This window comes from Chiloscyllium plagiosum, unplaced genomic scaffold, assembly GCF_037043375.1.
Source record: "Chiloscyllium plagiosum isolate Xiang-an unplaced genomic scaffold, Cpla_swu_hap1 HiC_scaffold_10, whole genome shotgun sequence".
NCBI classification, from domain to species: domain Eukaryota; kingdom Metazoa; phylum Chordata; class Chondrichthyes; order Orectolobiformes; family Hemiscylliidae; genus Chiloscyllium; species Chiloscyllium plagiosum.
The window spans coordinates 19,520,226-19,534,142 of NW_028270148.1; the positions used below are offsets into that span (position 1 = coordinate 19,520,226).

The 13,917-nt window shown below is 40.8% G+C and overlaps 1 protein-coding gene across 1 annotated transcript in view; it reads right to left on the reverse strand.

The window, feature by feature from the left end:
- Positions 1 to 13,917, reverse strand: part of kif28 (kinesin family member 28) — a 71,385-nt gene that overhangs the window by 11,937 nt on the left and 45,531 nt on the right. Inside the window, exons 14-19 of the mRNA XM_043696754.2 lie at positions 10,924 to 11,068; positions 9,945 to 10,060; positions 8,722 to 8,829; positions 7,331 to 7,605; positions 6,269 to 6,403; positions 951 to 1,117 (exon numbers count right to left, since the gene is read on the reverse strand). Coding sequence (XP_043552689.2) covers positions 951 to 1,117; positions 6,269 to 6,403; positions 7,331 to 7,605; positions 8,722 to 8,829; positions 9,945 to 10,060; positions 10,924 to 11,068 — 946 coding nt within the window. The remainder of the gene's footprint in view (positions 1 to 950; positions 1,118 to 6,268; positions 6,404 to 7,330; positions 7,606 to 8,721; positions 8,830 to 9,944; positions 10,061 to 10,923; positions 11,069 to 13,917) is intronic.

Consider the following 13,917-nt stretch of genomic DNA (forward strand, 5'->3'; position numbering starts at 1 on the left):
TGTGTGTGGAGGTGCAGGTGAATTTGTGATGGATATTGAAGGATCCCTAGGGGCCTTGGAGGGAAGTGAGGGGGGAGGGCGCAAGTTTTGCATTCCTTGCGGTTGCAGGGGAAGGTGGCGGGAGTGGAGGTTGAGTTGGTGGGGGGTGTGGACCTGACGAGGGAGTCGCGGAGGGAGTGGTCTTTCCGGAATGCTGGTAGGGGAGGGGAGGGAAATATATCCTTGGTGGTGGGGTCTGTTTGGAGGTGGCGGAAATGACGAAGGATGATACAATGTATCTGGAGGTTGGTGGGGTGGTAGGTGAGGACCAGTGGGGTTCTGTCCTGTTAGCGATTGGAGGGGCGGGGTTCAAGGCGGAGGTGCGGAAAGTGGAGGAGATGCGATGGAGAGCATCGTCAACCACATCTGAAGGGAAATTGCGGTCTTTGAAGAAGGAGGCCATCTGGGTTGTTCTGCCCATCTGCCTCTCCTTTCAATTAGACATGATTTAGTTCCCATGCCTGAACCCCTTGCAGACACGTCTCTATTATATCCACATTGTACTTCCAATTTCAATCTGTGCTTTATTTAATGCATATATTTAAGTACAAGACTCTCAGTCCTGCGTTGACTGCCCCCCTTCTCATAGTTATCCCCTCATCTGCAGTGCCTGAAGCTGAATTTCAGACCCTTTCCATACTTTATGTCCTATTCCTTGTTCTGGAATTTTTAACTTCTTGTTGAGTCCTCCCCCCTTAACATTTTCCATAATTTTCCAAGCCTATTCCCCATCCATCTATTTAATATAAAGTCCTACCCATAGTGCTGGTTATGCAATTTGCAAAGATTCTGCGCTGAGCATGATTCAGAAGAAGCCCATCCCATCCTAAAAACAGTAATGACGCCAATGCCAATGAGTTCAAATGCATGTCCCCCACACCAATCTTTGAGCCACAAAGGTCTTTTATTACCTTGGAGGCCCCACAGATCCAGGACCAGAGCATGATATTGTAGATAGTTCAGTAGTTCCTCTGACACACTTTTGACAGTGAATTGCATTACTTGATCAATTCTTGCATTAACAGTGTTCCAGATAGGTTTGATGCAGAAGGGGCATGGATGGTTAAGTACATGATACCTGAAGAGATTAGCACACAGTTAATCTTTCTCAGGGCCCTGGTTTGTGAGTTCTTCAGGTATATCTTTCACATACACTGGTACATTAATTGTGCACAAACTGATACTACAGAATAAGTCAATAATTGTATGCGAGATATAAATTTTCAGCAATTACCAGCTGCATACTTTAGACTTCTAGACTCATTGCTCTAGATTCTAGATTCTTTGGTGTCCATGACACACAGAGAGAAAGTACACAATTGCCATTAAGTTCATTTAGTGCAGAATTTAATTACAATTATTCTACTGTGTGCACTTATCACAGTGACCTCTCTTCATAAGACTTCCAACCACTACATAGAATAGTGGTGAATTTACAATACAGGTAACAGACCATTCAGCCCATCAGTTTCATGTTGGTATTTGTGCTTCACAGGCACCTGTGGAATCGTATTGCAATAAGAGTCACATATTTGGGAAGGATCATAATCATTTTTCGAAATCCTCGTGATGGAAGCAGAACTTTTTTTAAACACTCCAGGCACAATTTTTTTAAAAAGTATTTAAAGGACAGGAGATTAAATGTCGTGATAGGTGGAGAGCTTTTCTTTAACAGTTCTTTTTGATGCTTTGACAATTTCGATGAGTTTATATATATATTATTTAAGTACATTCATGTCAACCTTTCAGAATTCTAAAGTACACTTCACCTCTTCCAAAGGGCAGCTTGTCAGTCCAAAGGTGTACCTGATCTTAACCAAAGGTGTCCCAGAACCAAATCCAATAAAGGTACCTTTTCCCTTTGAAGGCAATCTTTCAGCCTATCCAAAGGACTCCACAAAGTTTAGACCTACTCTTACCAGGTTTAATCTGTGCACATCATATTTCACATGCCCAGGTCATCAAAGTCAGACTTGAGGAGTGGCAGCTGCTGATTTATATGGGCAGCTATTTCTGTGAAACACAAATGCATGAAATGTGACTTGCCCCAATAGATAAGTGTCATATTCAGGAACAGAACTCTTGCTTCTTTTCTCAATGACAGAAAGGCTCTGGTCATAGCAAAAATCCAAGTTGGAGAGTCTGTGAGTCTGTCAGAAAAGCTGCCTTTTCTTTGTGTCCAAGTGTTTAAAAGCTCACACCTGACTTTGAACAGGTTGGTTTTACTTCTGTCCCCAGTTCCTACATTAATCAACCGAATGGACCTGTTCCTGGGCCTAAAGCAACACAAATTCACACACCTTCACAGGCATTCTGATTTACCTTAAATTCTAAAAGACAGTTTCAAACATAACCATTTTGAAAAGGGAAGCAGTCATAACATTGTCTCTGATTCAGAGTCTTTAACCCATGTGCATTAAATGCCATTACGTGCACAGTCAAGGTGCAATAATACAGTGGCTCAGGGAACACTCAGACACTCACATAATAGTTGCTAAGCTTAGGTAGCCTGTATATTGATCTTACAGGGTTAATACTGAGGAATGCCATAAGTACTACCCACCATTGGGACGTCATATGGACTTGTGAACAAATTAGCTTAGGATTTCAGAGGAGTCAGACCCAACATCCAGGTCCTCCCAATAGCTTTTGGAACAATGTCTATCATGTCAACGTAACCTGGGGCTAGTTGCTGATATTTGAGAAGCTATTTTCTGTTCAATACAAAAGCATCTTCCAATTAGATCAGAAAGTGGTTTATCCCTACTGCACTAGACCAAGCAGGTCCTGTAGATCCTAATGCCTAAAGAGGATAGTGACAGCAAACCCACTACTTGGTGAGATGCAGACTGGCTTCAGCTGCATGTCCACATCTGGAGTGACCAACTTCTGATCTTCCCAATCATATGGATGTGACTTTTAATATCTCATCAGTGGGAAACCATGACCTTTGTTTACAAAATATACATCTAACTATGTCTCGGGAAAAGGTTAAAAGCAACTTGTTATCTCGCAGAAGAACAAAGGAAAAGCAACCACCTTCATGACTCCAGTTTATACCAGTCATGAAGGGGCCTTGAGTGTCGGAACTGTTTTGGACAGGTTCGGCACGATTCAGTGAACACTTGTACTTTTTATCACAATGATAGAATGTTCAACCCAAGTTGACATTCAAAACACCATCTTTAAAGGGGGAATGGGCAAGGAACGCATTTGTTGGCCATCCCTAATTGCACTTGAACTGAATGGTTTGCTGGGCCGTTTCATTGGGGAGTTATGAGTCATTCTAATTAATGTGGAGGTGGAGCCACAGATGGTCCAGATCAGGTAAGGACAGAAGAAATTCTTCCCTAAAGGGCACTAATGAACCAGATGAGTCTTTGCAACAATTGATGAGAGCTTCATGGTCATTATTAATGAGATTAGCTTTTGGGTTTATTCTTATGATTTGAATTTATATTCCATCAGCTACTATAGTGGGATTTGAACCTAAAGCAATAGCCTGAATTACTGGTCCAGTGACCTCAGCACCACAAATATAGAATAAACAAATAGCAATCCCCCAATTTAAATTAGCGTATAATTCTTTAAGGGGAAGCTAACTAACCACATAGTGAATAATATGGAGGTTGGGTGAGATGAAGTAAGATGGGTTGATGTTCCTATGGAGAATTAACTCTGATGGCTAGTAATCTTGGAGTACCTCAGGATTATACCATTGGTATTATTCATTTTTAAGTTTTCACAGTTATTATCTGACTATTGGAGTCTCACACTGCCCTAATACGTGGACAGTTGAGTGAGAGATCAATGGAGAGCAATCAGAAGTGCAAATAGGAAGTGATTTTATTCTCTTCTTGGCTGTAGGAACTGAGGCCAGCTGCATTACTCCAGCTGCATACCTGAGACAGTTCAACTAAAACATCTTGGATTGGAGACTGGATGTGGAATATTCCTATCAGAAACCACGAAAGCTGGAAGCCTGAAACATAGGCGCCACAGTAGTTGAGGAAAAGATGATGTATTGTTTCAGGTGAGACTCATTGTCAGAAAAAGATCTTCTAGGTTTCATGGCAAACAGTTCCTCAATGGAAGGAGGTTATCTAATGACAACCAATAAACATCTAAGTCCTGACTCCAATCTTGACTGAGAATTGTATAATTTAGGACTCAGAGGCAGAAGGATATAGTGTCCCAGTAATTCGTAGCCATCTTGTAAAAGCCACATCTGGAATATTTTGTACGGTTTTAGTCACATATTGCCCTCTACACTTCTACCATCATCAGAGAGGGCACAGTGAAGAACGTTAAAACTTAGATTCACCATCTGAGTTCCAAGGAGGGGCAAGCAAAACTGGAAATGGTTATATTGACATAGAGCAACTCTGGAAAAAAACCTTGTTTTACATTGCAAGATGCATTAAAATTGAATCTTAATAATGATTTCACATAGTCAGCAACTCTATGTAGGTCACATGGTGTAATGGATAGTGTTCCTGTCTCTGAGCGAGAAGTTCCAGTGTCTTGTCCCACTCCAAGCTGAGAAATGTGTGCTTGTAATAGGGTGAAACAGATTGAGTATCAACCTGCAAATTCTCTTAGCACATATCAGTTGCAGATGGATAACAACAGGAACAATTCTTGGTTAACCACTTAGAGTCACAGAGTCATAGAGATGTACAGCATGGAAACAAACCCTTCGGTCCAACTCATCCATGCCGACCAGATATCCCAACCCAATCTAGTCCCACCTACCAGCACCTGGCTCATATCCCTCCAAACCCTTCCTATTCATATGCCTTTTAAATGTTGCAATTGTACCAGCCTCCACCACTTCCTCTGGCAGCTCATTCCATTCATGTACCACCCTCTGAGCGAAAAAGTTGTCCCTTAGGTCTCTTTTATATCTTTCTCCTCTCACCCTAAACCTATGCCTTTTAGTTCTGGATTCCCCCACCCCAGGGAAAAGATTTTGTCAATTTAGCCTATCCATGCCCCTCATGATTTTATAGACCACTGTAAGGTCACCCCTTAGCCTCCGACACTCCAGGGAAAACAGCCCCAGCCTATTCAGCCTCTCCCTACAGCTCAAATCCTCCAACCCTGGCAACATCCTTGTAAATCATTTCTAAACCCTTTCAAATTTCACAACCTCTTTCTGATAGGAAGGAGACCAGAATTGCACACAATATTCCAACAGTGGCCAAACCAATGCCGCAACATGATCTCCCAACTCCTGTACTCAATACTCTGACCAATAAAGGAAAGCATAACAAACGCCTTCTTCACTATGCTATCTACCTGCGACTGCACTTTCAAGGAGCTATGAAGCTGCACTCCAAGGTCTCTTTGTTCAGCAACACTCCCTAGGATCTTACCATTAAGTGTATAAGTCTTGCTAAGATTTGCTTTCCTGAAATGCAGCACCTCATATTTATCTAAATTAAACTCCATCTGCTACTTCTCAGCCCATTGGCCCATCTGATCAAGATTTCGTTATGATCTGAGGTAACCTTCTTCGCTGTCCACTACACTTCCAATTTTGGTGTCATCTGCAAACTTGCTAACTATCCCTCTTATGCTCACATCCAAATCATTTATATAAATGATGAAAAGTAGTGGAACCAGCACCGACCCTTGTGGCACTGCACTGGTCACAGGCCTCCAGTCTGAAAAACAACCCTCCACCACCACCCTCTGTCTTCTACCTTTGAGCCAGTTCTGTATCCAAGAAAGAAAATTCCACCAAGATTAATGGAAAGAACATTGGAACTTCTGTCATTTCTAATCATAGCTCCAAATCACAACATGCATTTTAAAAAATAATGTACACCATCATAACAACTTGGACTCCCTATGTGAACTGTGACACATCACTACTAATCAAGAACTTTACTACAAATGCCATGTACTCAATTGCAGAAGAGGAGAGGAAATGCAACTAGGATTTAATGTCTTTATGCAAAAGGTGATGAAACAGTGGATCAGATTTCCCAGGAAAGTGATAAAGGCCTATGGCATCTCTAAATTTAGGAAGGAATAGATTATTTTGCAGAGAAAAGATTGAGGGATTTGGAAGATAGACACATAGACAGTAATTAACGGACAAGCTGGCAATGGTTTCTGTCATGTCCATTCCTGGGGTTGGTTCAGGGATGTCCTGCAAGGTAATCGATACCCATTGATCAAACAATCATGATGTTAGTTCCATATGAAAATATATTCTTACTGAATCTGAATTCCTCTCATGCTATTCTGCTTCAACCATCTGATTCCCAAGCATTGCTTAATCTGAACTTGAAAATCCAACCTCTGGCCTACCATCTCTGTAGGGTCAATGAGGATCTCATCTTCACTCAGAGGTCTAGAGAAAAATACAAACTTATTTAACATTCTGAAAATGTAAAAAGATGCAGTGATACTACAAATATCAATTCTCAGGATGAGTATCTGCACCTAGCAATGTCGGTTGCTCAAAAGAGATATATCACTGTCTTCACAATACAGTGTAAGCAAATAAAGAAAAACTAAATGCTTAACGTTCATATTCAAAATTCTAGTGCAATTTTAATATTGAAAAACTATCGAGACAATCATATTCTTTGTAAGATTTAAAAGATTAAAAATTTTAGGATGTCTTGGAAATTGGACATTTTCTTCCTAGTCCGATTATAGTTATACTGTTGGCAGCATAAAGACTGAGTCTAACTTCTAAAGGTGATCTGAAACCATTGGTTTACATTTTAATTCAAACAACTTCACATTTGGCTTGTAAACAACGTACATACCATCAGACTACGCTTCAGTATAAGATGCGTGGTGCAACTATGCCTACGTTTTGCCTGAGCAAGGATTTTAGTAATTTTTGTCTCAGCCAACATGTTCTGCAACAATAGAGTTTGTTGCAGCATGAACTGTTTTTCCACTGAGAGTGGTTGCACCAAAGATCATTGCTTTTATTTCAAAGGGAAAATGGATAAATATTTAAAGTACAGAAAATTATGGGACGACCAGGAGAGAGTGGAGCAGTAGGATTCCACTCTGAACTGTTCCAAAGAAGAAACCGCACTGATGGATGGGGGAGCTGTCAATTGTGCTGCTACTGTCTGTGGTATATATTTACAGAACTGGACTGATTTTATTGTTGACTGCCAAAGATTTCACTTCAGCCTCTATATTGCAGCCTTCCTGACATATGCAAAATATTAGTCTGTCTTTTGTGATAAATCTTAGCTTGGATGGTTGTTTGGAAAAAAAAATACAAACTAAAACCATTTGTTCTGAAACTTACTGTCCAGTTGGAGTGCATGGCACCAGATTCATCTGTAAAACGGCCTCTTCTTCACCTTGTGAATTGTGAAACTCCACATGTTCTTCCAGTGGAATACAATAGTTGAGAGATTGAAGCCAGACATAGGCAGTTCCTAAATGGACCGCGTCAATAGGGTCCCAGAATGGATCACTCTCTCTATCCAGAGAAATGGTCTCTCCATCAATGAAATGCTGATATATGTCCTCCATGATGAACTTTCTGTTCACAAACTTAGCTTTTGACCAGACCCATACCTGTATTATTGAGGATACATGGGGATCAGACCTAATTTTCTACCCAAGGACATAAAATGTAATGCTTTAATGCAAGTTACAGTAACACGAGTGTTCAGTTCAAATATGAGCAACTTTGCATTAATGGTTATTATGCATATAAGGTTGCACTTGGTTGGGAATAAGAACTTACTCCTTTATCTTGCAATGATGCATTGTTCCTAGGTTTCTGTCAGAGCTTCTTTGGGCAGCATGGTGGCTCAGTGGTTAGCACTGCTGCCTCACAGCGTCAGGGACCCATGTTTGATTCTACCCTCGGGTGACTGTGTGGAGTTTGCACGTTCTCCCTGTGTCTGAGTGCATTTTGTCCCACAGTCCAAAGATGTACAGATTAGGTGGATTGACCATGCTTAATTGCCCATCGTGTTCAGGGACATGTAGGTTAAGTAGATTAGCCATGTGAAATGCAGGATTACAGGGATACAGTAGGGGGATGGGTCTGGGTGGGATGCTGTTTGGAGGGTCAGTGTGGACTCAGTGGGCCGAATGGCCTGCTTCCGCACTGTAGGGATTCTATGATTCTTCTCTTGTTACATCACTAGGAGACCAATGAAATTAACTCAGTGAAGGTCTCCACCTGATATCTGTTCCCTATACAGCTGTAGATAGTTTCAATTTTACCCCACATTTGAGTTAAGATAGGGCACTTTCATGTAAAATAAGAGAAACTGCTCAAACTATTCTCACTTAAGATTTTTGCATCAACAGGAGAGAGAGGAGACCTTAATCATTTGAACCGAATGAGCAACCCATTTCAAGGGTACAGGCCATGTTTGCATTGTCTATTCCCAAACAATATTACTTTTCCACAGCCACCAGAATATCCAAATCCCATACTCAATGGTGCTACGAAAGGATAACATAGAACATAGGAAATAGGTCAAGGAGTAGTCCATTCGGCCCTTCGAGCCTGCACCACCATTCCATATGACCAAGACTGATCATGCAATTTCAGTATCCTTTTCCCACTTTAAAAAAATTTAAAATCAGGAAAAGTGGTAAAAGAGGAAAAATAACCTTCTTCTGATGCTGTATTATGGGTGTCAAAGCATTTTGTATGAACGTATTCCTCCGTACCTGATGAGTTGTTTTATTTGTCACCTTCACTATCACCTCCTTCACCAGGTCATGGCCCCTGGAGTCTGTTAATGCCAAGTTCTTCACTTCCAATTCAAATTTGAGATCCTGCAATTGAACAATTAAAATAGTTATCAAGTCATAGAGATATACAGCACGGAAACAGACCTCGCAGTCCAACTCGTCTATTCTGACCACATATTTTAAACTGAACTAATCCCATTTGCCTGCATTTGGCCCATTTATGGACCTGTCCAAATGTATTTTAAATGTTGCAATTGTACCCACCTCTACCACTTCCTCTGGCAGCTCATTCCATACACGCACCACCCTCTGTGTGAAAACAGTGTCCCTCAGGTCCCTTTTGAATCTTTCCCCTCTCACCTGAAACCTATGCCCTCTAGTTTTGGAGTGCCCTCACCTTGGGAAAAGATCTTGGCTATTCACCATACCACATGATGTTATAAACCTCCATAAAGTCACCCCTAACCTCTGACACTCCAGGAAAAAAGACCTAGCTGATCCGGCCTCTCCTTTTAACTCAACCCCCCCCCCTCCCCCTCAAACCTCCCCCGTTTCTGGCAATATCCTTGTCAATCTTTTCTATATTCTTTCTAGTTTAACAACATCCTTCCTACAGAAGGATCATCTACTTGAGCACCATGTCACTTTGGTGCTGAGGGACTACTCCATTGTCAGAGATGTCATCTTTGAGATTAGGCATTAACCTGAAGCCATGTCTGCTCAAGTGTTCTAAAACAGATCCATGTCAGACTCAGAACCTTAACTCTGTTTCTCTCTCCACCGATGCTGCCAGATCTGCTAGGTTTCACTCGCATTTTCTGTTTTTATGCCATGCCTGCTCTCTCAGGTGCATAAGAAAGATCCCATTCATTCAAACAAAAGCTGGGCATTATCCTGGCATCCTTTCCTTGAACCACATCATTATAAACAGTTGGTCATTCAGTGATTTTCTGTTTCCAAGTCTTGGATTTGTGGAAATTAGTTTCTCCAAACTCATCTTCCAAACATCAGTAACTTTATGTCAGACATAAATCATCAATTGTAAAGCATTTTGTGGTGTTTTCAGGATGTAAAACATGTGAGGTAAGTGCGGGTTTACTCCTCGACAATGCCACACAGCATTGCCCATCTGGAGAGGGATGAAGGAAAAAGTTGGTGATTTTCTTGCAAAAGAGAGAGAAAACAAATTGTGAGATTACCTTACTTAACTCCTCACTGATCTGGTTTGCTTCTGCCACCAGAGGCTTCACTCTGATGTAATCGAGGAACACAGCAAGCACACTCGGGTCCACTTTCTTGTTCCTATTTGAAAGACCTAGTCAGTGGGCGATCAGAAAGAGTCACAGAGAATAATTGCTGCTTTCGAATCACTTACCCCAATCCTTAACCAAACATTTCTGTACACTTGAACTACTGTGTTACTAGTAGAAAATACAGGTGTATGATTTAGTGTTGTCCATAGCAGTTGTTGAGGCTTCTGATCCCTTCATGGTGTACATTAAATGTATTAAAAATCCACAAGGACCACTATGAAGCCATTGATTGTTTCTGAACAAACACCAGCACTCAAACATCATGCTTTTGTAAACCTGAAAGTTCATACAGCACGGAAACAGACCCTTCGGCCCAATCCTTCCAAGCCAACCTTGTTCCCAAACTAGTCCCATTTGCCTGCATTCAGCCTGCATCGCTCCAAACATTTCTTATTCGTCTACTAATCTAAATGTCTTTAAAATGTTGTAACTGTACATGTTAGTTAGTTAGTTAGTTAGCCAATTAGTTAGTTAGTTCATCACTAACTCAGTGTACCTTGTATAAATATTTACTCTTGGGACCTGGTAACTGGGACCAGGCTGCATGTCTTCCACAGCCAAATTACCCGAGCTGCATCAATTGTCTTTGCAATTGAGAGCCCACTTCACACGGGATTAAGATGCAGACACATACTGTAATGTTACAGTCACATGTAGGTCAGACTAGGAGACAGCTTCCCCATTGAATGTCTGATGTGGTTTTGAATGACAATCCAACAAATTTCAGAGTCTTTCTTCTCCCATTGGTGCAAATTCGCTATTTCAATAATGACCGCGTGCACTGGATTTTGAACTTGGGACTGCTGCATTAATACTTCAATACCGTAACCAGCACACCACCATAATCCTGGCTTTACCTGCTTACCGAGAGCATCTCTGTCAAAACCTTCTACTGCTGCCAGCTCTGACTGGAAGAAGTCATAGTCATATTTGCTCATGTCCTCACCATTCCGCTCACAAGGAAATCCTACGTAGAGGTACGTGCTGTTAGATCCCAGAATGAGTCTATCCTGAGATACACAAAAGTAACAATGAAAACCAAAAACACTTGTCATTCATTAGTTGTCAATTTCAAAGAAGAATAACAAATATTTTTGCAACACATTTTAACATACGTTTGAGGGAAGACCTTTTAAATGAAAAAGCTATTCGCCCTTTCAATTTTAAAAAAAGTTTGTTTCAAATAGCACTTTCATATCGTGTAGTATTTGCTTTGACTGACACTGCAGACACACCATGGTAGAGGACCAGAAAATGTAGCAGCAGAAATAGACCATTCTGCTCATTGAGTCTACTCCACCATTAAATGAGATCATGACTGAGCTGATCATCCCTAACTCCAGTTTTGTGCCTTATCCTCATGAGACTTGATTCTGTTTAAAAATCTGTCTCAACCTTGAATATACTTAGTGATTCAACTTTAACAGCCTGCTGCAGTAAAGAATTCCACAAATTGGCTACCCTCCAAGAGAAATAAAATCATCCTCATTCCTCCCTTTAAATGTACAACATGTTACTCTGAGATTGTGCCCTCTTGTGCTAGACTCTCCCACAAGGGGAAACAACTTTTCCACATCTACCTTGTCAAGCTCCCTAAGAATCTATTATTTTTCAATAAGGTCACCTCTCATTCTTCTATACTCCAATGTGATGGTACTATGCTCTTTAACAGAGATGTGTTCTGTCTTGCAGAGAAGTGTCATCACAGAGGCACCAAAATGTTCCTTCAGTCAGGCCTTTAGTAAACAATTTTTGAGTTTTCCCTGAGTATTTTTTTAATAATACAAAAGAATCATGAGTGAGCAGGATCAGGGCTCAAACAGACCCATGAAGGTTTTTAGTTTTGCTTTCAGTTAGAAGGTTTTCTGATGGTTGCTGAGCTAAAGGCTTGAGTTCCCGACTGCTATAGTGGAGTCTTAGACAAGATGTTTCCTCTTAAAAATTAAATGGGACAATTCTTTCTTCTGGACTGGAGAGAGACAGCGCATGAAAGCCATAACTGTTTTGCTGAATTGCATTTTTGCCAAAGGGTGTGTTTATGAGATGCCACTTATAATTGATGATTAGTGGTTAAGTAATAAATTATCTTGTTAAGTATTTCAATAGAGTTAAAGTTATACCAGTTCCTTTTCTGTATTTTAACTGTGTTGTAAGAATGAAGTGTGTTTTGATTAAAGCCTAATGGTGGACCTATCGAATCACATCTGGAACACAGCACCTTACACTTACCTTTAAACAAATATAAAAGTTAGGGTCTAGGTTATTCTTACAATACTTTGGTGGTGGAGTCTGGTCTAGTCCACAATACCAATGAGAGAAGGCCTAACCAACTCAACCTTTTCTCATAGGAACATCCATCCATACTCAGAATCAACCTAGTGAACCTTATCTACACTGCCTCCAAAGTCAATATATCTTTCCTTAGTTAAGGGAATCAAAACTACTCACTGTATTCTAAATATGGTCTGTGGTGGGTCCTTGTATAATTTTAGCAAGACCTCCTAATTGTTATACTCCATTCCACTTGCCTTCCTTTTTGTGATAAGTAGAAATGTAGAAAATAATAATAGATCGTTTGGCCCTTCAAACCTGCTCTTCAATACGATCATGGCTGATTATCCAACTCGGTTCCTTTTTCCTGTTTTTTTCGCTATATCCTTTGTCATCTGCAGCTTAAGACATATCTAACTCCTTCATAAAAACATTCGATGTTTTAGTGTCAACTGCTTTTCTGTGGCAGAGAATTTCACAAGCTCATCATTCTCTAACTAAAGGTTAATTTGGGAGGTGGAATGGGTAATGTACCTGCCTCTGAGTCAGAAGACCTAAATTTATATTCCATTCCAGGACTTGATGAGTGCTCATAACACCACTGAAGAAGGTGATAATAGGTTTGTAATTTCTTCTTCCAACATGCTTGCAATGGTAAGAGCAGGAGAAATTCCTGATCAGCTAGAGGAGTCTTTACCATCGCCATTTATAGCTCTGGACTACACCATGCATGTAAAAATGCATGTTGACACAATAACATGCGCTCTTTGAGAGATTGATAACACAGCATCACCAGTTAATTGATAGCTTCAACAGCCAATGCCATGTCTGACTGGGTTTATATCTTGTCCATGAAAGCACTGTTTCTTACATTAGCATTCCAAATTCTTACATTTACAGTGGACTACACCCGAAGGCTCAGTTGTTCCAAGCTATTGTTTATTTGCTCATGTTTTATGCCTTTTCCCAGCATTCCCACTACTGCTGTTATTCACTAAGATTGGGACCGCCCTAATATTTCTGCATCTTCAGCTACAGACCACTAGAATTTTGTTTTCCTTTGTCAGAGTCCCCACCACCTCCACATCTTACGGCGCTCATCTGATCATCCCTGAAACAGTTGCCATGGAATCTTTGCATCCACCTGAGCAAATAAGTGGGGCCTCAGTTCAATATCTCATTCAAAAGACGGCACTTTGAACAGTGCAGCCCTCCTTCAATGGAGAGTCCAAGTGGATTTTTGTGTTCAAGGTCTGAAGTGAGACTTGCACACAAAACCTGTAACTTAGGGGTGAGATCCACTATTGGCATGTATTACACTACATGTAATTATTTCATCAAATTTATTCCTTCTTGAAATGTGGGTGTAATGTATTTACTGCCAATCCCTAATTGTGCTTGAACTGAGTAGCATGCTAGGCCAAAACAAAGGCCAGTTAAGAGCTAACCACATTGCTTTGGGTCTGGACTAACATGTAGGCCGGACCAGGTAAGTACAGCAGATTTCCTTCATAAACATTCATAAATCAATGAGCCAATCAATGATACCGTTCATAGTCATCATCACTGCGAGTGACTTGCAATTCCT